We start from the raw sequence: 23,204 nt of genomic DNA, 5'->3' as shown, positions 1-23,204 counted from the left end.
GGAAGTGGGGGGACTGGAGAGGGGAGGGGAGAAGGGGAGAGCTGGAGCTGGGCATCAGGTGCGGGTTCAGGAGCTTCCTCCTGGTGGAGGTTTGGGGCTTTGGTGGAGAGGAGGGAAGTCAGCTGGGTTGAAAGAAGGCATCATCTGACAAGGCTGTGGGAGAGATTGAGTTGGGTTTTGAGCGGGCAAGGAGGATTTGGAAGGTGGAGCAGTTCTGGCAGAGAGCGGGGCAGTTGCAGAGGGTAAAGAAAGCCTGAACATAGGGAACCTCAGACCATTTACCTTTGCAGTGGCAGAAATTGTCAAGGTCCCTCCCAGAGAATGTTGAAATTCAAAGTACCATTCTCAGGCTGCTGAGAACCGTTGTCTAATTTATATCGGGGCCAGGCCGTATTGCGAGAGAAAATTAGTTTTTTGGGCCTGATTTCAGACTGAAGGCCAAGGGTGTCTAGATTCCAGGGGAGACCTCCTAAGGGGCTGACTGGCTGAACCCCATGGTCAAAAGCAGGCAGAGGATGAGGCTGCCTGGGAGAAGGAAGACAGGATTGAGCGTCCTCTGCCCTGTTCCTTCACCCAAGACAGTGAATTCAATAGTCACTGTCGAATTAGGCAATCCCAAGACGACAGGACTGAGGCCCCTGGGGCCGGAAGGATGTCCTCGGCCCAGCGGAACCCAGGCAGAGGCAAACCTCTATCCAACTAACTGGCCAGGAGGTGATGACTTGGATGGGGGTAACTGCAGTTGGCAATGGAGGGTCTGGGGTTTCCTTCCTGGCCCTGGAAAGGGGTTCGGGACAGCCACAGGAGCAGGGGTGAGGGGAGAGACCAAGAGACCAGCACCTACTCCCATCCTGGGTTTCCGCATGAAAATGTAAGGCGGACTGAAAGGTTGGAGAGGCAGACCCAGGGTCAGGTTTAGCAAGTTTATTTCAAACTGCCAGGCTGGCTGCCTCGTTAGTGAAGGTAGCAGCCTGGCTTACAGATGCTGGGGGTTCTATAGCTTTGAAGGTAGCTGGGTGCTATTCTAGGAAAAACCATATCTTGGTTCTTAGGGGGTGACATTCTGCTTAGCTGGGTTCGAGAGCTGAGTGCGACCATATCCTGGAACCCAGTGCCCTGTTTACAAGCTTCAGGCTGTTTTAGTTATGAGCTTGGCTTAGCAGGGGAGAACCGGGAGGGGGTCTATGGGCTTGCCTTGCTGTGACCCTAACAGCTAGGACCATAGGTGCCTGCAACCACACCCAGCTAATTTTTATATTTTTAGTAGAGATGGGGTTTCTCCATGTTGGTAAGGCTGGTCCCTAACTCCCAACCTCAGGTGATTTGCCCACGTCGGCCTGCCAAAGTGCTGGGATCACAAGCATGAAGCCACTGTGTCAGCCAAGGATTGCATTAAAAAAGAAATGAATGAATGAGTGAATGAAAGAAAAAAGGCTTTAGGCCAGACATGGTGAGTTATGCTAATAATCTCAGCACTTTGGAAGGCCAGGGGCAGGTGGATCACCTGAGGTCAGGAGTTCAAGACCAACCTGGCCAATTATGGTGAAACCCTGTCTCTACTAAATATACAGGAAAAAAAAATTAGCCGGGCATGGTGGCGGGCACCTGTAATCCCAGCTACTAGGGAAGCTGAGGCAGGAAAATCACATGAGCCTGGGAGGCGGAGGTTGCAGTAAGCCAAGATCGCACCACTGCACTCCTCAGAGGCGGAGAGCATATTCTGACTGGCACTCCCAGAGAGGAGGCCGAGCCTGGTTTGCTGTGCCAGTCCTCGGGAGCCAGCTGTCTGCAGGGCCAGTGACCGGGCCGTGAGTCTGTCTGAATCACAATGACCAGTGAGCAGAGGCCCTCATCCACAGATCAGAGGCAGGCCCCAGGCAGCTTGAGGGAGACTTAGGTTTCCATCCGTGGGACTCCTGAGAGACCACTTTCTCAATTTGTTACAGTAGCTAGTCAGACCTGAGCAGGGCAGGGCAGGGTTCCCCCCCGCACCCACTAATAAATTCCTGGTGACCATCAGGTGATGTTGTTACACCATTTCTCTGAAATAGTAATGGGCTTGTTGTGACACTATTGTCACACTGTTTCTGCAAAATAGTAATTGGCTGGGGTGGGGAGCAGTCTCCTAACAGAATCACCTGAAGCTGGTGATAAGCTCTCAGGCCTTGGGCAAGTGGGCTCAGGTGGCGGTGTTTAACTTGTATTTAACCTCATGGGGACACTTGACTTGTAAGGGGAAAACGCCTCAGTGAGCCTGCAGGCAGGCCCAGTACACACACAGTGTGCACTCCCTGCCCAAAGGGCTGGCGGGCCACTGTGCATGTGGACAGCCCACCCCAAGGGAGGAATCGGGGAGCAGGGACACAGATCCCAGAAATGTGCCAACACATAAAGCACACCCCCTCCCAGCTTTTTTTGTTTGCTTTTTTTTTTTTAAGTTCGGTCTCGGCTTCCCGAGTAGCTGAGAGTACAGGTGCCTGCCACCACCACGGCCTGCTAATTTTTTGAACTTTTAGTAGAGACGGGTTTTCACCATGTTGGCCAGGATGGTCTCAAGCTCTTAACCTCGTGATCTGCCTACCTTGGCCCCAAAGTGCTGGGATTATAGGCGTGAGCCACTGCACCCGGATTGTTGAACTCTTCTGCAGAGTCATGTAAGCCAATCTGTAGGATTTGGTGCCAGTAGCATACCCTGTGACTCAGATAGGTTCTGAGCTTGGGCGGAGAAGAGGGTGTCATTTGAGGACTCCTTCCCCAGCTGGGATGGCACGAGGCTTACCGGGGGTGTGACGGCCACTTTGCAACCCTCCCTGTCCCCGTCCCCATGCCCCTGACCCTGAACCACCCAGGTTCTGAAGGCAGGACCACCTCAGCCCCCACCAGCACCCAGCTGCCACTCAGCCCTCCTCTCCCAGAAGGAAAATGGATTCAGCCAGTGGTTCCCACCAGCCTGGCACCTTGGTGACTCAGCCCCATCTCCTCTGCCCAGAAGGAGCTTCAAGAAACTGTAATAGGATCTGCACGCTTGGTAAAGGAATGGCCAGGCCTCAGGGGCCACAGTGCTACCACCTGAACGCCAGATGGACTCACGAGTTGGAGGCTGGTTGGGAGGAAGCAGACCCCTCTCCGGCTCACAGGCCCAGCTTGGCCTGGAGTGTGAGGTGCCCACCACATACCGATAGGCAATGGGAGGTGGCTCAGCAGCCACACAGGCCCCTCCGTTAAGGACAGCTAGCACTGGCAAGGTGGAAAACACAGTGGCAGACGAGGGCCAGAGAATAATGGGAAGGTCCAAGTGGAGAGGGAGGAGGCCAGGGAGGAGCCTGCACCCTCGTTTCCAGCGCAGAGCCCTGGGCATCCAGGGCTTGGCCTAGGGTGGCCAGTGACCCCCAAGAATCCGAACAGGCACCTGAGGTCCCAGTGCAGCTGAAGTCAACGCCCCATACCGGCATGGAGGGGCTGCCATGGGGGTCTGCAGAGGGGACTTCTGTTTTTTACTCCCCAGAACCTCCCTCACTTGTCCCTGCAACAAGAGCTGGAGAGATGGCGGCCTGGGACTTGTGGGTAATCCCCTGGAGAGGCCCGTCACTCCTCCCCACTGCCAGGTCTGGGTGGGGCTTTATCCCAGCCCCAGGGTGGGCCACAGGACCCAGGCCTAAGCCAATCAGAGCCTTCCCTCACTGCAGCCATGGGTCCAGGGTGAGCATGTGACCTAAGCTTGTTCGATCTCGGTGGATCGGGGCTTTTTCTGCTGGGAAAGTGGAACTAAGACCTTGCATTCTTCATCGTATTTGATGGAAGCACAGGGCCCATCCTGCCAGCTGGAGGAGTCAGCCTGCCTGATACTGCAGAGGCCTGATGCTCCCCGGAGCCGTTGGGCCGCTTGGCTTTATGTCCAGTCCTTCACCCTCCCCGTACCCACCTCCTTTGCAGTGCCCTCCTGCTGTGACCCTGACTTTGGCCAATGGGGTGTGACATTACAGGACACCAACCCAACCGTGAAAACGGCATTCGCGCTTGTGTGTGCACCTGGGCCTGTGCTGGAAGAATGTGCCCTGTTTAACTGTCAGGACGACACCTGGGTATGTCAGCAGTCCCCCCAAACGAGCAAAAGAACCCCCCAGCTGACCCACTGACTCGTGGGCAATAATGAACAGCCCCTGCTTTCAGTGGTGGTGGTTACACAGCTGTGTGGCAGCAGCTGGGCAAGCCCCTAGCCACTCTATTTGTATTTTGAGATGGAGTTTCACTGTTGTTGCCCAGGCTGGAGTGCAAAAGTATGATCTAGGCCCACCACAACCTCCGCCTCCTTCGTTCAAGCGATTTTCCTGCCTCAGCCTCCTGAGTAGTGGGATTACAGGCATGTGCTACCCAGCTAATTTTGTATTTTTAATAGAGATGGTGTTTCTCCATGTTGGCCAGGCGGGTCTTGAACTCCTGACCTCAGGTGATCTGCCCACCTCAGCCTCCCAAAGTGCTGGGATTACAGGCGTGAGCTGCCACGTCCAGTGCCCTTAGCCACTACATTCCCGTTTTCAGCTGAACCACATTGGGTTATCATTAGAAACATTAATCCTAGCCAACACATTATTTTATCAGTCCCTAGCTCAGGCACCACAGAGTCCAAGAAGCATAGAATTTTAATTCAAAGGTTCCGAGTTCATCTAATGCCTCAGATGGCAAGTTTATAAAACATACGAGTTCACAGGTGTGGGAGGTAGCTGGAACTACAGTGGTTGCAACACTAGAGGTGTCTTCTGGCTGCTCTCAGGGGACTTGGAGGTAGGGAAGGCTTGGTGAGGGCCATGGCTTGTGTCTGCAGCACAGCCTCCTGCAAACGGGCTGCCCTGCCCCCCTGCACTTGCGGTGCCAGGCCATGCCCCCCAGGTGCCTCCGGGGCACTGAAGACGTTTTCATAGTACTCGATCAGCAGTTCAGTGAACAGGTTCAGGGGCACGAGGGCACTCAGGGAGGAGGCCCCCTGGGATGGCCAGATCAAATTCAGCCCGAAGACGCAGGCCAGGTTAGAGCTGTTCATTTTGTTGAAAATGCTTTCCTGAGATACCTGGAGGAAATCATGAGAAAAATGGAGTGAACACCAAGGGCCACCCGTGGGGACCGAGAACTCCCTCCTGAGCTTTGGAAGGGGCGGGGGTAGCGAGCGGAGCCAGCAGGCAGTACAGGGGCCCTGTGCAGCCACCTCCTCACTCGGCCTCAGTTTTCCTATCTGACAGGAAGAGTTTGTCCTGGAGGGCCCTCTGGCTTCGACCTTCTGTGACAGTCTCAACACCCCACCCTCTCCTCTTCCACTGCAGCGTCGGGGGAAGACACACTTTTGGGGATGGGCTGTAGCACAGACGGTACGAACTAGGTGACCTCTCTGGCCTCTGTGCCATGGGTGGCGAACTGGGCATGATGGGGACCAGCCAGCATGGAAGGGTCACTGCGAGGGTGGCACCAAGAGTGTAAAGAGCTTGCGTCCCAGAAGGGCTCACGGTCCCTCTCGGCCAGCGCTTGTGCTTACAGCAACCCCGGGAGGTGGGAGTCATTCCTCCCCATCTAACAGATAAGGCATCTGGGACCCGGGGAATACAGGAGACTTGCCCAAGGTCTTGTGACCAGCCAGTGGCTCGGCCTGTGTGGGCCCAGATGAGGGCAGGGCCTGTTCTCTTCTACTTTTCTCTGTACAAGACCCAAGCTGGGGGGAACCTCAGAGTTAGAAACGGGGATTATGAGGCTGGGAGCACAGAACTGGTGGCGGGCGTAGCCAGGTGTCACCCTCAAAGATCTGGTGAGGATGCCTAGACACGCCCAAGCCCTGTTTCTGTGAGATGGCCAGGGGCCGTTGAGGCTGCCCCTGCCTGACAGTCCTCGAAGCCCCTTCCAGGTGTCCACCAGCCAGGCCAACAGCAGGCCACCCCTCCCTAAGCCGAAGCCCCCAGGTACCACTGGGGGGATAACACTCAACACCACGCCCCATCAGGCATCAGTGCTCACGGAGGAGGCAGCTAGAGAGAGAAATCAGTCTCCCCCACTGAAAAAGAAGTAGGGTGGACATGGTGGCTCACACCTGTAATCCCAGCACTCTGGGAGGCCAGTGAATCAACCTGAGGTCAGGAGATTGACACCAGCCCTGCCAACACGGCGCAAATCTGCCTTTACTAAAAATACAAAAATTAGCTGGGTGTGGTGGCTCTCACCTGTCATCCCAGCTTCTCAGGAGGCGGAGGTTGCAGTGAGCTGAGATTGAGCCACTGCACTCCAGCTTGGGCAACAGAACAAGACTGTTTCAAAAAAAAAATAGAAAAATTTTAAGAGGATTAGGAGACTAAATTTCAGGTTTGGGGCCTCTGACAATTATATCAAGTGATAGGGAGGAAAAAAACTGCTGTAAAACCAAGAGGTGGCATCTCTGATGGACTCTGGCATGTGACACCTGTTCCGCCCAGGCCCTCCTCTCCCCCACTGTGGGCACTGCCAGCACCCTGCAGGGCCTGGGGCAAAGGCTTGGGGAGATGGGGAAGATTGGACATACAGGGCCGTGGGTCTGGGGGTTGGGGGTGGACCCATTTGGATGTGTTGAGCCTTCCTCTGTTGACCACACAGGCTTTTGCTCCAAATGCATCCCTGCCCCAGGAGGAGAGAGCAGTACCCAGGCCCAGAGCGGCGAAGGTTTTCTCTGTTCATGTGCTTAGCATGGTGTAGAAGACTGAATGGTGGTCCCTCCAAGATAGGCCACCAGGAATCTGTGACTGTGCCCTCATTTGGAAGGAGGGTTGTTGTAGCCGTCACTAAGTGAAGGATCTCAAGATGAGATCATCCTACATCTTCTGGGTGGGTCCTAAATCCAAGGAGTGGTGGCAGGGGCCCAAGCTTATGAGGGAAAAGGAAGGAGATCTGAGATGTAGAGAGGGAGGCAGAGACTGGAGTGCCCAGGAGCTGGGAGAGGCCGGGAAGGATCCGCCCCAGACCGTCTGGAGGAAGCACAGCCCAGCACACCTGGATTCTGGATGTCTGGCCTCGCAGAAGAGTGACATGGTAAATTTCCATTGTTTTACAGCACCCACTGTGCAGTCACAAGAACCTAATGGGTGTGTCCCCTCCAGAGGAATGGTCAGTTCAGTCCACAGTGAGGGCGGGTCACGCATCAGGCTCTGTGCCTGTGGTGGACAGTTTTCCACCTCTGAGACTCAGCCAAAACAGATGACGTTGGGGGCAAAGGACCCCACTAACGAAGGTCATTAGCAATGGCCGAGGGATGTCAGTACAGGAGCAGGCAGGGCCATGGTGGGCCCGCGTGAGGTCCTTGCCAGGGAGTGGTATTCCAAGGGCCAAGCAGGGTGTGACCCCAGACTCAGGGCAAGCAGGGGCGTGGTCCATGCAGGCACAGCATGGCAAGAGAGGCCACTGGACCTCACTCCATGTGCCCCCACTGCCCACTCACCGCGTGCAGAAAGCCCATGAGGTAGCGGAGGACGACGTAGTTGTGCTCAGGCAGGCTCCGCAGGATCTGGCGGCAGCAGGTGACGCGCAGGCTGCTCTCCACACCTGCAACGGCACGGGCCTCCCTCCTGAGCTCCAGAGGGGCCGGGGGGGGGGGGGGGCAGCCCGGCGTCCTGGCCCAGGAGGAGGATGGACCCCCACTTACTCCCTGGCTGTGTGGCTGTGCTCAGCAAACCCTGTGTGTGCTTGGCCGTTCTTGCATTTGTATGAAGAAATACCTGAGATGGGGTCATTTACAAGAAAAGAGGTTTAATGGGCTCATAGTTCTGCAGGCTGTGAAACATGGCACCGGCCCCAGGAGGCTTCCAATCGTGGCAGAAGGTAAAAGGGAAGGAGGCGTGTCACATGGCAACAACAGGAGCAAGAGACAGTGTGGGGCAGAGGTGCCACACGCTTTAAACCATATCTGGTGAGAACTCACTCAGGAGCGAGGCCAGCACCAACCCGTGAGCGATCCACCCCCAGGATTCGATCGCCTCCCCACCTCCAACGCTGAGGGTTACAACTCAACATGCGCCACGGTGGGGACTTAGATCCAAGCCGTTCCTCTGCTCTCCCACCCAGCAACATCACACTCCAGGACGTTGCTAAAGCTGAATCACTTTATAAATGGGAACGGTCTAGACCAGATCCGGCCCATTGCCTGTTTTTGCCAGTGAAGCTTTCTTAGAACAGCCGCGGCCATTACATACATTGCCTGTGGCTGCTTTTGCCTTAGGGCACAGCCAAGTAGTTGCAACAGAGACTGCAAAGCCTGAGATATTTATTATATATTTACTATGTGGCCCTTTACCGAAAACGTTTGCCACCCTGCTCTAGACTAACTGCCTGCTCATGATTCTCCGCACCGCAAATCTCTCATGCTTTGTTGCTGTTGGGGATGGCAGTGTCCCCCACTCCAGGGGTCTGCTCCAACTGGCCACACTGAGACCCACCCCCACTCTGAGACTCTTATAACCACACCCACCATCTTTTTGGTGGTGGTGGTCTGACAGTGAATGATTTCTCAAGAGATCTGGTTGCTATGGCTTGGCAGAGTGGCTCAGGCCTGTAATCCCAGCACTTTGGGAGGTCTAGGCAGGCAGATCACAAGGTCAGGAGTTCAAGACCAGCCTGGTCAATATGGTGAAACTCCATCTCTACAAAAAATACAAAAATCGAGGCCGGGTGCAGTGGCTCACACCTGTAATCCCAGCACTTTGGGAGGCCGAGGTGGGTGGATCATGAGGTCAAGAGATCGAGACCATCTTGGTCAACATGGTGAAACCCCGTCTCTACTAAAAAAGATACAAAAAATTAGCTGGGCATGGTGGCGCGTGCCTGTAATCCCAGCTACTCAGGAGGCTGAGGCAGGAGAATTGCCTGAACCCAGGAGGCGGAGGCTGCAGTGAGCCGAGATCACGCTATTGCACTCCAGCCTCAGTAACGAGCGAAACTCCATCTCAAAAAAAATAAATAAATACAAAAATCAGCTGGGTGTGGTGGCAGGCACCTATAGTCCAGGCTACTCGGGAAGCTGAGGCAGGAGAATCACTTGAACCTTGCAGGTGGAGATTGCTGTGAGCTGATTGTGCCACTGCACTCCAGCCTAGGTGACAGACTTGTCTCAAAAAAGAGATCTGGTTGCTTACATGTGTGGCATGACCTCACCCCATCTTGCTCCTACTCACACTGCATGAGATGCCTGCTCCTCCTCTGCCCTCTGCCATGTATGTAAGCTTCCTGAGGCCTCCCATGAAGCCAAGCAGATGCCAACATCCTGCTTCCTATAAAGCCTACAGAACCATGAGCCAATGAAACTTCTTTTCTTTATAAATTACCCAACCTCAGGTATTTCTTTATAGCACCACAGACCCAGTGACAACTAACATCCCACCAACCACTACCAGCTCTGTCTTTGGCTATCTGTGGGGGACTCTGAGAACATCTCCTGCCTCCATGGCCACTTACTGGTTTTGAGTCACATGGATTAGATACAACTTTGGTTAAAAACAAGCAAAGCTTGCAAACAAAAAAGCAAGGTTAAAAGGACTATTTGGAAACAAACTGGACAAATAAAAAAATTAGGGCCTTCTATTGAAATAGTGATTAAAAGCTTTCACCCTTAACAGGTAATCTTATTTTTTTTTTGAGACGGAGTTTCACTCTTGTTACCCAGGCTGGAGTACAATGGTGTGATCTCGGCTCACCGCAACCTCCACCTCCTGGTTTCAGGCAATTCTCCTGCCTCAGCCTCCCGAGTAGCTGGGATTACAGGCACACGCCACCATGCCCAGCTAATTTTTTGTATTTTTAGTAGAGATGGGGTTTCACCATGTTGACCAGGATGGTCTCGATCTCTTGACCTCGTGATCCACCCTCCTCGGCCTCCCAAAGTGCTGGGATTACAGGCTTGAGCCACTGTGCCCAGCCAACAGGTAATCTTAACTTGTATGAAACTGTAGGAAAGTTTTAAGATCTGGGTTTCCAGATCACTGCACTCCAGCCTGCATGATGGAAAGAGACCCCATCTTAAAATTTTTTTGTTTGCAGATCTGTATGTTTACGCATGTATGTTATGTATATATGAAGTTTTTCTCCCTCTGATGGTATTACCACGTTAACTTATAAAGCCCCTTAAAGGAGTTCTATTCAATTGGCTTCGAGATACATGAGCATTTGTATAAATTAAATATTTCTAGGCCGGGCATGGTGGCTCAAGCCTGTAATCCCAGCACTTTGGGAGGCCAAGGAGGGTGGATCATGAGGTCAAGAGATCGAGACTATCCTGGTCAACATGGTAAAACACCATCTCTACTAAAAATACAAAAAATTAGCTGGGCATGGTGGCGCGTGCCTGTAATCCCAGCACTTTGGGAGGCCGAGGTGGGTAGATCACGAGGTCAAGAGATCGAGACCATCCTGGTCAACGTGGTGAAACCCCGTCTCTACTAAAACTACAAAAATTAGCTGGGCATGGTGGTGCGTGCCTATAGTCCCAGCTACTTGGGAGGCTGAGGCAAGAGAATTGCTTGAACCCAGGAGGTGGAGGTTGCGGTGAGCCGAGATCGCGCCATTGCACTCCAGCCTGGGTAACAAGAGCAAAACTCTGTCTCAAATAAATAAATAAAATATTTCTAAAGCTCTCAGAAATATAGAAACTAAACCAAATATTCTTTTCAAGTTCATGTGAGTTTGGTAACTCACACCTGTAATCTCAGCACTTTGGCTGACGCAGGCAGATCACCTGAGTTCAAGACCAGCCTGGCCCATATGGTGAAACCCCCCATCTCTACAAAAATACAAAAATTAGCCGAGGATGATGGTCGGTGCCTCATCCCAGCTACTCAGGAGGCTGAGGCAGGAAAATTGCTTGAGGTGGGAGAATCACTTGAACCCAGGAGGTGGAGGTTGCAGTGAGCCGAGATGGCGCCACTGCGCTCCAGCCTCGGTGACAGAGCGAGACTTCTCCTCATAACGAAACCAAAAACAAAACAGCGGCATGCTCTGAGTTATCCACATTAAGTATAATCCAAGCATACATCTTTATGTAGTTGGGTTGACTCATCAAGTAGGGTTAAAAATAGGTAACGGGCTGGGCCAGGTGGCTCATGCCTATAATCCCAGCACTTTGGGAGGCCGAGGTGGGTGGGTCATTTGAGGTCAGGGGTTTGAGAGCAGCCTGGGCAAAATGGTGAAACCCTGTCTCTACTAAAAATACAATTAGCTGGGTGTGGTAGCGCACACCGGTGATCCCAGCTACTGGGGAGCCTGGGAGGCAGAGGCTGTAATGAACCACGACTGGGCCACTGCACTCCAGCCTGGGCAACAAAGCAAGACTATCTCAAAAAAAAAAAAGGGAAATTACTCGAGATGAACCAGCCTTATTCATTGTTATGTAAGCCACTACAGTGAATAAGAAAGGTCACTTCCTGGCAGGCCCAGGAAACTTAAAATAGACTGAGAAGTGTGAGAAGAATCCACTCAAATGTACAGATTCTACAGGCAAAGTCCAATGGCAGTTTTTTTTTTTGACACAGAGTCTTGCTGTTGCCTAGGCTGGAGAACAATGGTGAGATCTCGGCTCACTGCAACCTCCACCTCCTGGGTTTAAGGATTTTCCTGCCTCAGCCTTCCAAGTAGCTGGGATTCCAGGCACTTATAACTTCTGTATTTTAGTAGAGATGGGGTTTCACCATGTTGGCCAGGCTGTTCTTGAACTCCTGACCTCAGGTGATCCGCCCACCCTGGCCTCCCAGAGTGGTGGGGTTACAGGCATGAGCCACTGCACCAGGCCCTGATGGCAAATTGTTGGCTTTCTAGCCTCACGAGTTTTTTAAAAAGTGAATCTGAGATTCCTTATTAAAAGCTCTAGCAAAACACACTTAAAAAGAGCCTACATCGGTCAGTTCCCATTCTTGCTGCACTTAAATAATCAGGCCAGATCTGGTGAGACCAGACGTATTTGTTTTTGTTTTTTTTTGAGACGGAGTTTCGCTCGTTACCCAGGCTGGAGTGCAATGGCGCGATCTCGGCTCACCGCAACCTCCACCCCCTGGGTTCAGGCAATTCTCCTGCCTCAGCCTCCTGAGTAGCTGGGATTACAGGCACGTACCACCATGCCCAGCTAATTTTTTGTATCTTTAGTAGAGACGGGGTTTCACCATGTTGACCAGGATGGTCTCGATCTCGTGATCCACCCGCCTCGGCCTCCGAAAGTGCTGGGATTACAGGCTTGAGCCACCGCTCCCGGCCCTAGAAATGCCCCTTATTAAAGGGCTGACTTAGGTAGTCCCCCTACTCCCACCTCCACCGCTACCTCCTGAAATGAGACACAACTGTTTACCCAGAGTGACCTAGTCACAGCACTGAGAGGATTGAGTGCAACATGAGATAATTACCAAGTGAGTTACTGGACTGTTAAGACGTCTTGGGGAAAGTTTCAGATGGGGGAATGCTGGGGTTCTGAACATTACTCTCAAAAGACGGCTCCCGAGAAACGGCAGGTGCAGGAAGGGCTCTCTAACTCCCCCTACTGGTCTGTAACAGATCATAAAACCTTCTCATGGGAGGGGTCCGCCCTATGCCCAGAGGGAAGGAACACCCTTATCTCTAAAGATAGAGGGATGCCAAAAGAAATTGAACCCCCTTTGTCCATCCCATTTCCCGTAATTTCCACTCTTCAAGCTGGTATCAAAACATTTAGGCTTAACCATGTCTTCAGGTGTTTTCTTTCTCTCTCTCCTCCCTCCTCCCTGCCTTCTCTTTCTTTCCCTCCCTCCCTTTTGGAGACAGGGTCTTGCACTTTTGCCCAGGCTGAAGTACAGTGGTATGAGCATGGCTCACCGTAGCCTCAAACTCCCAGGCTCAAGCCATCACCCACCTCAGCCTCCTGAGTAGCTGGGAGTACAGGCACATGCCACCAAGCCCAGCCAATTTTTAAAATCTTTTGTAGAGATGGGGGTCTCACTGTGTTGCCCAGGGTGGTCTAAAACTCTTGGGCTCAAGTGATCTTTCTGTCTTAGCCTTCCAAACTGCTGGGAATACAGGCATGAGCCAGTGTGCCCAGCCTGGGGCTTTATTTTCAACTCATGACTACGTTTGTACTAGTAAAACTTGTATTAAACAAACTGGCATGGTCTTCTCCTGGGAATCTGTCTTTTGTCAGAATAACAAGTTACAGGGTTCCCGCCAATGAACCTAAGATGGGTAGCAGAAAGGATTTCTTCCTTCCCTACAGAGGATTGCTTAGTATGACTACACTCTCTGGGTTTGTTCATTGGTGCTTACCTGGAGGAGAACAAAGGTGTGTTACCTTCATGACGGGAGGCGTGGCGGAGCTGGGTCCCTCCCCTTCCCAGCGGACTGGGAGCAGCATGCCATTTGAAAAGACCGTGCTTGAGGACTTGGATGAAGACCTGAGTGGTTTTACGGTTCTTTTGAGGCATCGCTTTTCTCAGCACTCGCCAGTATTGTGAGATGCTGTTATGGAGTTGTGTTTGTCACCTGTGCTTAGCCACCCTGAGCATCTGACCGACACAAAGCGCCGGCAGGATCACACCCTGTAACTGCTCAGTTTGTATCATACATACTTGGCTTCCTACAGTGATTTGGGAGAAACACTGAGCGCCCCTTGCTAGATGAGAGAGCTGAGGGTCTCGGGGCTGGGAGTGGGTACAGGCAGGACTTTGACCAGGATGACGTGCCCAAATCTAGAGAGCCCTCCGTTACCCTGCCTCCCGGTCCCCTGCGCCTGAGAGCCTAGCCGGGACAACCCCGACCAAACCCACCTCCTCTGCCCTTGAATAGTGTGGCCTGGCTGTGCCTGCTGGAGCAGCTGCAAGGGCTCCCTCTTTTGCCCTGCAGTGCCAGGTGGCAACAAGATGAGGGTGGGTGCACGCCACCTCAGCCACCCCAGAGCCGACCCTGGGCCAGTAGCTGGGGAACAGCATTTAAAGACCAGGCTCCCCATCCCCGCCCCGAGGCAGCTACTCACAGGTGATCCCAAGAATCTGCTCGTAGGCCTGGAAGGTCAGCAGTGGCTGGGGAAGCTCTCGAAGGAATGTCTTCAGGATCACGGCAGGGATGTGAACGTCCCCATAGTCGTCGAAGTTCACAGGCTTCCCTGCACAGGGAACACAGCACCGCTGAGGTCTGCACCCCAAAGTTCACGGGCTTCCCTGCACACGGAACACAGCGCCGCTGAGATCTGCACCCCCAAAGTTCACGGGCTTCCCTGCACACGGAACACAGCGCCGCTGAGATCTGCACCCCCAAAGTTCACGGGCTTCCCTGCACACGGAACACAGAGCCGCTGAGGTCTGCACCCCCAAAGTTCACGGGCTTCCCTGTACACGGAACACAGCACCGCTGAGGTCTGCACCCCCAAAGTTCACGGGCTTCCCTGCACACGGAACACAGCGCCGCTGGGATCTGCACCCCCAAAGTTCACGGGCTTCCCTGCACACGGAACACAGCGCCGCTGAGGTCTGCACCGCGGCCTGGGCACTGCCGCTGCAGGATGAGCTCTGGGACATGTGGTGTGAGATGTCCAGATGGGAAGCGCCTGATGCTGTCCCCACCTAGAAATGGGGGTGCTCTGGCCCCATCAGTCCTGCCCGCAGGTTACACATGGCAGTTAAGGAAGCCATGCTGAGCCAGTTTGGGGGAGCTGTCAGATAAAATACCAGCTTCCCTGCACTGCAGGGTGTCTCCTGAAAGCACGTGCCCACCTGGTGCAGATGGAGAGAACCTAAAGGCAAAATGGCATCGTGCGGCCACCTTATCCCAGCAGGGGCTGGGGGTCTGGATAAAGGGTCCCCACTCTGGACTACCAGTGGGCTCCTCGGTGGCTCCTGGGCGGCTGCCCCACCCCTAAGCATTTTCTGGGAGTTGGATGGGTTTCAGGGCACAACACTGCCCCTGCTCTGAGGCCTAGGAGCCCTCCGGTCACTGGCCAGGCAGGTGGCTTGGGGCTCAGGCTGCGGGGCACCCTCACCTTGGTTGTAGAGCCTCTGGATCTCACGGACGGTCTGCACGCTGGCGGATCTGCGGAAGAGGCCCTCAGTGCGCAGGCCTGCAGGAGAGGAACTTCCGGGTATCTCAGAGCTTCCGGGATCCCAGCCCATTGGAATTCCAGAACATTCTATGATGCCCCCCTTGCCCGCCGCATCGCCCACCTGTGCTGGTCTCCGGCTTTCCCCTCACTACAGCTTACCCCCACCTTTATTTATTCCTCAGATCTTTTCCATATTCCCCAACCCACCTGGTTTCCCACCTCTGTGGTCCAGGGAAAGTGGAAAGAGACAGATTCTGAACTCGGACAGTCCAGCTCTGCCTACCAGCTGTGTGACCTCAGAGAAGACACTCACCTTCTCTGAGCCTATCTGCCTTGTTTATCTACGGAGTGAGGCCATGAGCTCGTCTCCAAGGGCTACAGAGAAGACTGGACAAGGTGATGCCTGGTACGTGCCTGGCACCCAGGGGCCTCCAGACATGCGGCTTCCCAGGAGGGCGAGGGTGGAGTCGTGCAGCACAGCAGCCACATGGGGATTTAACTTAAAATTAAAAATCCAGTCACTCAATTACACGAGCCTCATGCGAACTGCCCTACTGGGCTACTCCACAGGGGCTGGTGGCTGCTGTTTAGACGGTAGAGATATAGATGGTGTCAAGTTCTACTGGGCAATTCTGAGAGAGAGTTGATTGTGGGCCGTGTACAGTGGCTCACACCTGTAATCCCAGCACCTTGGGAGGCCAACGGGGGCAGATCACTTGAGGTCGGGAATTTGAGACCAGCCTGGCCAACATGGTGAAAACCCATCTCTACTGAAAATACAAAAAATACTAGCTGTGGTGGCAGATGCCTATAATCCCAGCTACGCAGGAGGCTGAGGCAGGAGAACTGCCGGACCCCAGGAGGCAGAGGTTACAGTAAACTGATATCGCGCCACTGCACTCCAGCCTGAGTGAACGAGACTCCATCTCAAAAAAAAAAAAATTTATTTTATCAAAGAAGAAAACTTGTCTCCATTGTCAATTTATACAGAGGGTTTTCAGTGCTTCTAATTGGCTTATGAAGGCAGCAATTCATGTGGCCTCTTGAGGTCTGGGGTGGAGGCAAGGGTTTCCTTTGGCCAGGCCCCTGCTGGCTCCAGAGCCAGGAAGAGAAACAAGCCTGAGCCTGCCCTGGGGAGCCTGCGGTGGGTGGTGGGGGTACCCCGGAACAGCAGCACCTAGGACCTGGTGCAAGCATCTGGAGGTCCAAGTCTTACCACCCTTTCTCCTCCCCACGCGCTCATGCACCCCCATGGCCGAGGACCTCTGCACCTGCTGCTCCTCTCTGGGGCCTTTCTACCACCCAGCATGGGCAGCCTCTCCCCGATCTCAGAGCTTAGCTCCATCGCCAGATGGAAACATGAGAAAGAGCAGCGGCCGAGGGACCACAGGGTGGTGGGGATCGGGGCGGGGGGCAAAACTCTAGCTGGAGAAACCACAGGGTAAAGGCACACAGGCTGGGGAGGAGGAAGACCCAGGAGGGGCCAGGCCAAGCCTCAGGGCTGGGACACCGGATGGGAAAGGGACTCCCGCACTCCCGGAGGCCTGGCCTTGGCCACCTGGGACAGGAAGAAAAGGTGACTACTCACTACAACGTTTACTAAAGGAAACGCTGAGTGTCCTTAATCGGACTTTGCACCTCCTCCCAGTAGGTCTCACTTAGTAGGTCTCAACACATGCCTGTCTACTGCAGGCTGAGGGCGGAGTGGGCCTGCACCTAGTAGGTCTCAACACGTGCCTGTCTGCTGCAGGCTGAGGGTGGAGTGGGCCTGCACCTAGTAGGTCTCAACACGTGCCTGTCCACTGCAGGCTGAGGGCGGAGTGGGCCCGCTCTCGAGGGTGGGTAAGGCGATGGTGTCTGTTGAACAGTTACGATGCTGTCCCTCTCCCCGCCTGCACTCCCTTCTCTCCAGGCAAGCCACTGTCATCTTTCCCCATCCTCAGACCCCTCCCTCAGCCTCTTCTCCTTTCTGAAGCTCAGGAAATGCTGATCTCTGACCAGCCACACCCTGTATCGGGCCCTTCAGTGTCTGCCACCTGTCACAGGATAGAGCTTCACGGGAACGTGCTTTGTGAAACAGAAAAGGAAAGAACAGAAAAAGGACTGCGCTTCCCATAGCTGTCACCAGGGCCTTGCACCATCTGGCTGCCACCTTCTCACTTCACCCACTGCCTCTCCGCTCCCACCGTCCAGGGCCCAGAGGCTCCATGCGCCTTCCTGGCCCAGACGTGGCCGGTCCCTCTCCTTTCTGCTGAGTGACTGCCGTGGGCAGAATTCTTGAGATGGCCCCTGGGGAACACGTACTTGCAATTTCCCAGGTAGTCAGTCAACACTAAGCTAGGTACTACAGCGAAGGGGCTTTGCAGACATAACTCAGGGCCAAGCCAGTTGGCCTTAAGATACGGAGATGATCTTGCACGGGCCTTTTACCCTGTGGCTTCTCCAGCCAGGGGTTTGCCCCCCACCCGAATCCCCACCACCCAGGCAGGGCTGACTCCCCTCCAGCCTCCATCGATGAGTTTTAAAAGGACCCAGGTTCTTTCAGTGACAGAGAATCCAGCCCAGGGAGGGGATTCAGGTGAGCTGTGGTCTGCGGGAAGAGGGGCTGGGCATGGCAGAGAAAGTAGCAGACGGTAGCTGCTGAGCCAGGCCCCGGGGTGACAGGCAAGGAAGTGGGCACCTCACAATGATAACTGCCAAGAACAAGACCAGATCTGAACGAACTTGGATGTGGACGCTTCCCCAGTACCTCCAGCCTCCAGGAGGAAGCCCAGTCCAGCCAGCACATGGAGTTCAGCCTGTAAGACCCTGAGCAGAGAACCCAGCCCCCATGTGCTCAGACTTCTGATCCACAGAGATGGAGATGATAAATTCGTGTTGTGTGGGGCAGGCGTGGTGACTCATGCCTGTAATCCCAGCACAAAGGGAAGCTGAGACAGGCCAATCACCTGAGGTCAGGAGTTCAAGACCAGCCTGGTCAACATGATGAAACCCCATCTCTACTAGAAAATACAAAAATATATCTGGGCTTGGTGGTGCATACCTGTAATCCTAACTACTCGGGAGGCTGAGGCAGGAGAATCGCTTGAACCTGGGAGGTGGGGGATGCAGTGAATGGGGACCACGCCATTGCACTCCAGCCTGGGTGACAGAGTGGTATCTCAAAAATTATAACAAAGGAATTGATACGTTTTTAGAGAGAGGGAGAGAGAGACTCCCTGTTGTAGTTTCTGATTTTCAGTCTTTATGTGCACCTCTCATAAGCAGGACAGAATGGGAAATACTCCAATGACATCTGCTCAAAGCAGATGAGCAGAATGATAGTCCCCCAGCTAGAGCGGTGGTGTCTCACTGAACATTCTGTGATCAGAACACGCCATCTCTGGGGCACACGGGGAACAGACCCCCACGGCCCTGGCAGCAGTGACTCTCACTTGTCCGACAGCCCCGCATCTGCGCTGCAGCACCCAGGCTGGAGAGCACCCGGCCCACCTAGCGCACCTGCACCGGTGGTCCCTGGTGCCTGCTCCTCCATGGGAGCCTCTTTCCCCCAGTTAGGGTAAACGCGGCCTCCACGCACCTTCTCCACGGACCTCAGTTCCAGCCTCAGGAGCTGTGGAGAGCCCACAAGCCTCACCCCACTCCAAGTTCCTGGCTGCACCCACCCCACCGGCAACGTGGTCTGCAAATCAAAGTTGATCCCATCAGAGGAGCCCCTATTTCAAGAGGGCTTCCTACAGACTAGCACCGTCTGAAGTGCCCTACAGGCAACATCTCATTTAGGGGTCACAACAATCCTACGAGTCCCATACTGTTAGTGATTAACCGCACCGGACAGACGAGGGAATGGAGGCCCAGAGAGGGTGAGTAACTGGCCCCAGGTCACACAGCCAGTAAACCGGGGAGACAGGATTCAAACCCAGACCATCTGAAGCCAGAGCCCAGACCTGGAGCCACTGTGCTTCAGTTCCCTCCCTTCCTGGCCTGTGGCGTGCTCAGGATCCAAGACGAACCACCCAGGGAGGTGCACCCAGCAGCTCTCATGTTACCCAGCCGGAGCTGGCCCAGACTCACCTTTCTCTCTCAGGTACGTCACTGTGAATCTCAGCACAGGGGGGATGAGTTCCCCTTGATTTTTGTCTTTGAGGCTGAGAAGAGAGAAAAGAAAGTGACAGTTTTTACATGAGCTTGATGGGTGGTCACAATGACAAGAGCTGCTGGTCCTCTCCACACCCCTTCGAAAACACAGGACCCAAGCACTGTCCACGGAGAGGCAGGCTCAGCCCTCAGGAAGTAGAAGTCTGGGGGCCAATAATAAAACAACAGTGCAGTATTTGAGAACTCCATGAGAGGGATATTTATGATACAGGGAAGACCTGGGGGTTAGGGAGGGGTTCCCCAGGAGGCAACTTCAGAGCTGGGTTTTGAGGGATTAGTAGGAGCCTGCCAGAGGACAAAAGAAAGATGGGCATTCTAGACAGGGAAGACATACCAGGAAGTCCCAGAGGTATGAGATGCTGCTTCAGTTAACAAGCAACACTGACAAAGGCCCAGCATGTCATCTGGGTTATCCTGTCTCTTATTGTGCTATTTTGAGACAGAGATTCACATAAAGACATTTTGGCCTGGTGTGGTGGCTCACACCTGTAATCCCAGCACTTTGGGAGGCCAAGGTGGGCAGATCACTTGAGCCCAGGAGTTCAAGACTAGCCTGGCCAACATGGTAAAACCCTGTCTCAATTAAAAATACAAAAATTAGCTGGGCACGGTGGGATTAATAGATATCCCACATCTATTAATATATTAGATGTGGCCAGGCGCGGTGGTTCACACCTGTAATCCCAGCATTTTGGGAGGCTGAGGCAGGTGGATCACAAGGTCAGGAGTTCGAGACCAGCCTGGACAACATGATGAAACCCCATCTCTACTAAAAATACAAAAATTAGCCAAGTGTGGTGGCACACAACTGTATTCCTAGCTACTCTGCAGGCTGAGGCAGGAGAATTGCTTGAACCGGGAGGCAGAGGTTGCAGTGAGCCGAGATTGAACCACTGCCCTCCAGCCTAGGCAACAGAGCGAGACTTCAACTCAAAAAAAAAAAATACACACACACACACACACTTATATAATACACGTTTTATAAATTTTATATGCATATGTATTTTTATTTGTGGTGACCTTAGTTTTACATATTTAATATAATACAGTCTGTTTTCAATTTTCAGATGATATTATACCACTCTACTTACAGTATAAGTCTCCCATCCCATCCTCTGCCTTGTTTTTGTTTTCTTTTTTTTTTTTTTGGAAACAGGGTCTTGCCCTGTGATCTTGGCTAGCTGCTGCCTTGACCTTCTGGGCTCAAAAAATCCTTTCACCTCAGCCTCCCAAGTAGCTAGGACTACAGGCATGTGCCACCATGCCATGCCAGCTAATTTTTTGAATTTTTTGTAGTGACTCCGTTTTATCATGTTGCCCAGGCTGGTCTTGAACTCCTGAACTGAAGCAGTCCACTGCCTTGGCTTCCCAAAGTGTTGGGATTACAGGCCACTGTGCCCGGCCTGTCGTTTTTTTTTTTTTTTGAGAAGGAGTCGCTTGTTACCCAGGCTGGAGTGCGATGGCACGATCTCGGCTCACCACAACCTCCGCCTCCTGGGTTCAGGCAATTCTCCTGCCTCACCCTCCCGAGTAGCTGGGACTACAGGCACGCACCACCATGCCCAGCTAATTTTTTGTATTTTTTTTAGTAGAGACGGGGTTTCACCATGTTGACCAGGATGGTCTTGATCTCTTGACCTCATGATCCACCCACCTCGGCCTCCCAAAGTGCTGGGATTACAGGCGTGAGCCACCGCGCCCGGCCCTCGTCTTCTTACTATAATACATTATCCAGTGCTCTAACATGTGTTAAGCTTCATACTACTCCATTATTTTTTGTTTAAACAGTTCACTTTCAGAGATATTCTTAAAATGAGAATGTCAATTTATTTCCATGCGCGTATTTGCCATTTGCAATGCACTCTGTTCCTTGTAAGGGCCCCATTTCCACTCGGCATTCTAGCTTCGGTTCTGCAGGGCTGCTCTTCGCATTTTGTACAGTGTAGTTCTGCTGAAATCAATAGCTGTTTCTGTTCATCTGAAACAGCTTCTACCGGGCATTTACTTGTAAAAGTTTTTTGCTGGGTATGCAATTTTACATTGAGAAATTTAGCTTTTTCTTCTTTTTCAGTGTAATAGAGATGTTACTCCGTCGTTTTCCGGCTTCCACCTTTCCAATGAGAAATCAGCTGTAACTTTTTTTTGTTTTTGCGATGGAGTCTCACTTTGTTGCCCCAGGCTCAAGTGCAGTAGAGCGATCTCAGCTCACGGCTACCTCCGCCCCTCAAGGTTCAGCTGAGTCTCCTGCCTCAGCCTCCCAAGTAGCTGGGATTACAGGTGTGCACCACTATACCTGGCTGATTTTTATGTTTTTGATAGAGACGGGGTTTCACCACGTTGGCCAGGCTGGTCTCGAACTCCTGACCTCAGGTGATCTACCTGCCTCGGCCTCCCAAAGTGCCAGGATTACAGGTGTGAGCCACCACACCTGGCCAAGAAAAGCCTTTCAACAAATGGTGCTGTAATAACATGCAAAGAAGCAAATCAGACCCTGCCTTACAACATATATAAAAATCTCCTCCAAATATATCAAAGATCCAAATCTAACAGCTCAATTTAAAACTCCTGGGGAAAAAACATAGGCATGTCATAACCTTGGATTTGGTCACGGTTTCTTAGATAAAACACCAAAAGCACAAGTGACAAAAGAAAAAAATAGATACGGTGGCTCACGCCTGTAATCCCAGCGTTTTGGGAGGCTGAGACAGTGAATCACAAGGTCAGGAGTTTGAGACCAGCCTGGCCAACATGGTGAAACCCTGTCTACTCAAAATAAAAAAAATTAGCTGGGCCTAGTGGCAGACACCTGTAATCCCAGCTACTCCACAGGCTGAAGCGGGAGAATTGTTTGAACCTGGAAGGCAGAGGTTGCAGTGAGCCAAGATCATGTCATTGCACTCCAGCCTGGGCAACAGAGCAAGACTTTGTCTCAAAATAAAAATAAAAAACAGGGCCGGTCGAGGTGGTTCACGCCTGTAATCCCAGCACTTTGGGAGGCCGAGGTGGGTGGATCACAAGATCAGGAGTTTGGGACCAGCCTGGCCAATATGGTGAAACCCCGTCTCTACTAAAAATACAAAAATTAGCCAGGCATGGTGGCGCGTGCCTGTAGTCTCAGCTACTTAGGAGACTGAGGCAGAAGAATCACTTGAACCTGGGAGGTGGAGGTTGCAGTGAGCGAAGATCGTGCCATTGCACTCCAGCCTGGGCGACAGAGTAAGACTCCATCTTAAAAAAGAAAACCTACATAAATAAGTAACACTAACAGCTGGGCGTGATGGCTCACACCTGTAATCCCAACACATTGGGAGGCCGAGGCAGGCGATCACCTGAGGCCAGGAGTTTGAGACCAGCCTGACCAACATGGAAAAACCCTGTTTCTACAAAGATACAAAATTAGCCAGGCATGGTAGGCATGCCTGTAACCCCAGCTACTCAGGAAGCTGAAACAGGAGAATCGCTGGAAACCTGGGAGGCGGAGGTGGCAGTGAGCCTGGAAACAAAGTGAAACTCTGTTTCAAAAAAAAAAAAAAAAAAAAAAAAAGAAAAGAAGAAAAGAAACAATGACAAAATAACAAGTATTGGTGACTGTGGAGAAATGGGAACCATGATACCTTGCTGAGGAGAATGTAAAACGGTGCAAAGACTTTGGAAAACAGTTTGGCATTCTCTAAAACTTCAACCTAGAGTTACCACGGAACCCAGCAATTCCACTTCTAGACACAAACCCAAGAGAACAGAAAACATTTGTTCACACAAAATCTAGCATGTGCGTTTTCAGAGCAGCGTTACCCATGATGGCCATACGGTAGAAACAACCCAGATACTCATTCTCAACAAAGGGTTAAATGAAATCTGGCCATCGCTGCAATCTTATGATCAACGGCATCACGGGTGGACCTTGAAAACACGCTAAACAAAAGATCCACAAAAGGCCACATACTGTGTGATTACACTTTATGAAATGTCCTAAATAGGCAAAATTTATAGATATTAAAAGTACTTG

General features: G+C 52.6%; 1 protein-coding gene across 7 annotated transcripts in view; it reads right to left on the bottom strand.

Moving 5' to 3' along the window:
• Positions 1-4,622: 4,622 nt before the first annotated feature.
• Positions 4,623-23,204, bottom strand: part of ARHGAP8 (Rho GTPase activating protein 8) — a 93,414-nt gene continuing 74,832 nt past the window's right edge. For 4 of the 7 annotated variants that reach the window (XM_035300253.3, XM_035301848.3, XM_035300816.3 and 1 more), the window contains 5 exons: positions 19,115-19,188; positions 14,981-15,058; positions 13,979-14,107; positions 7,445-7,548; positions 4,623-5,065 (listed from right to left, as the gene is read on the bottom strand). In XM_035300253.3, the coding sequence (XP_035156144.2) occupies positions 4,745-5,065; positions 7,445-7,548; positions 13,979-14,107; positions 14,981-15,058; positions 19,115-19,188 (706 nt within the window). In that variant the 3' untranslated portion in view covers positions 4,623-4,744. 7 annotated transcript variants of the gene reach the window in all.

The sequence above is a fragment of the Callithrix jacchus genome, chromosome 1 (assembly GCF_049354715.1).
Source record: "Callithrix jacchus isolate 240 chromosome 1, calJac240_pri, whole genome shotgun sequence".
Taxonomy (NCBI): Eukaryota; Metazoa; Chordata; class Mammalia; order Primates; family Cebidae; genus Callithrix; species Callithrix jacchus.
The sequence above is the reverse complement of the archived record's forward strand: the minus strand, read 5'-3'. Positions and strand labels throughout refer to the sequence as shown.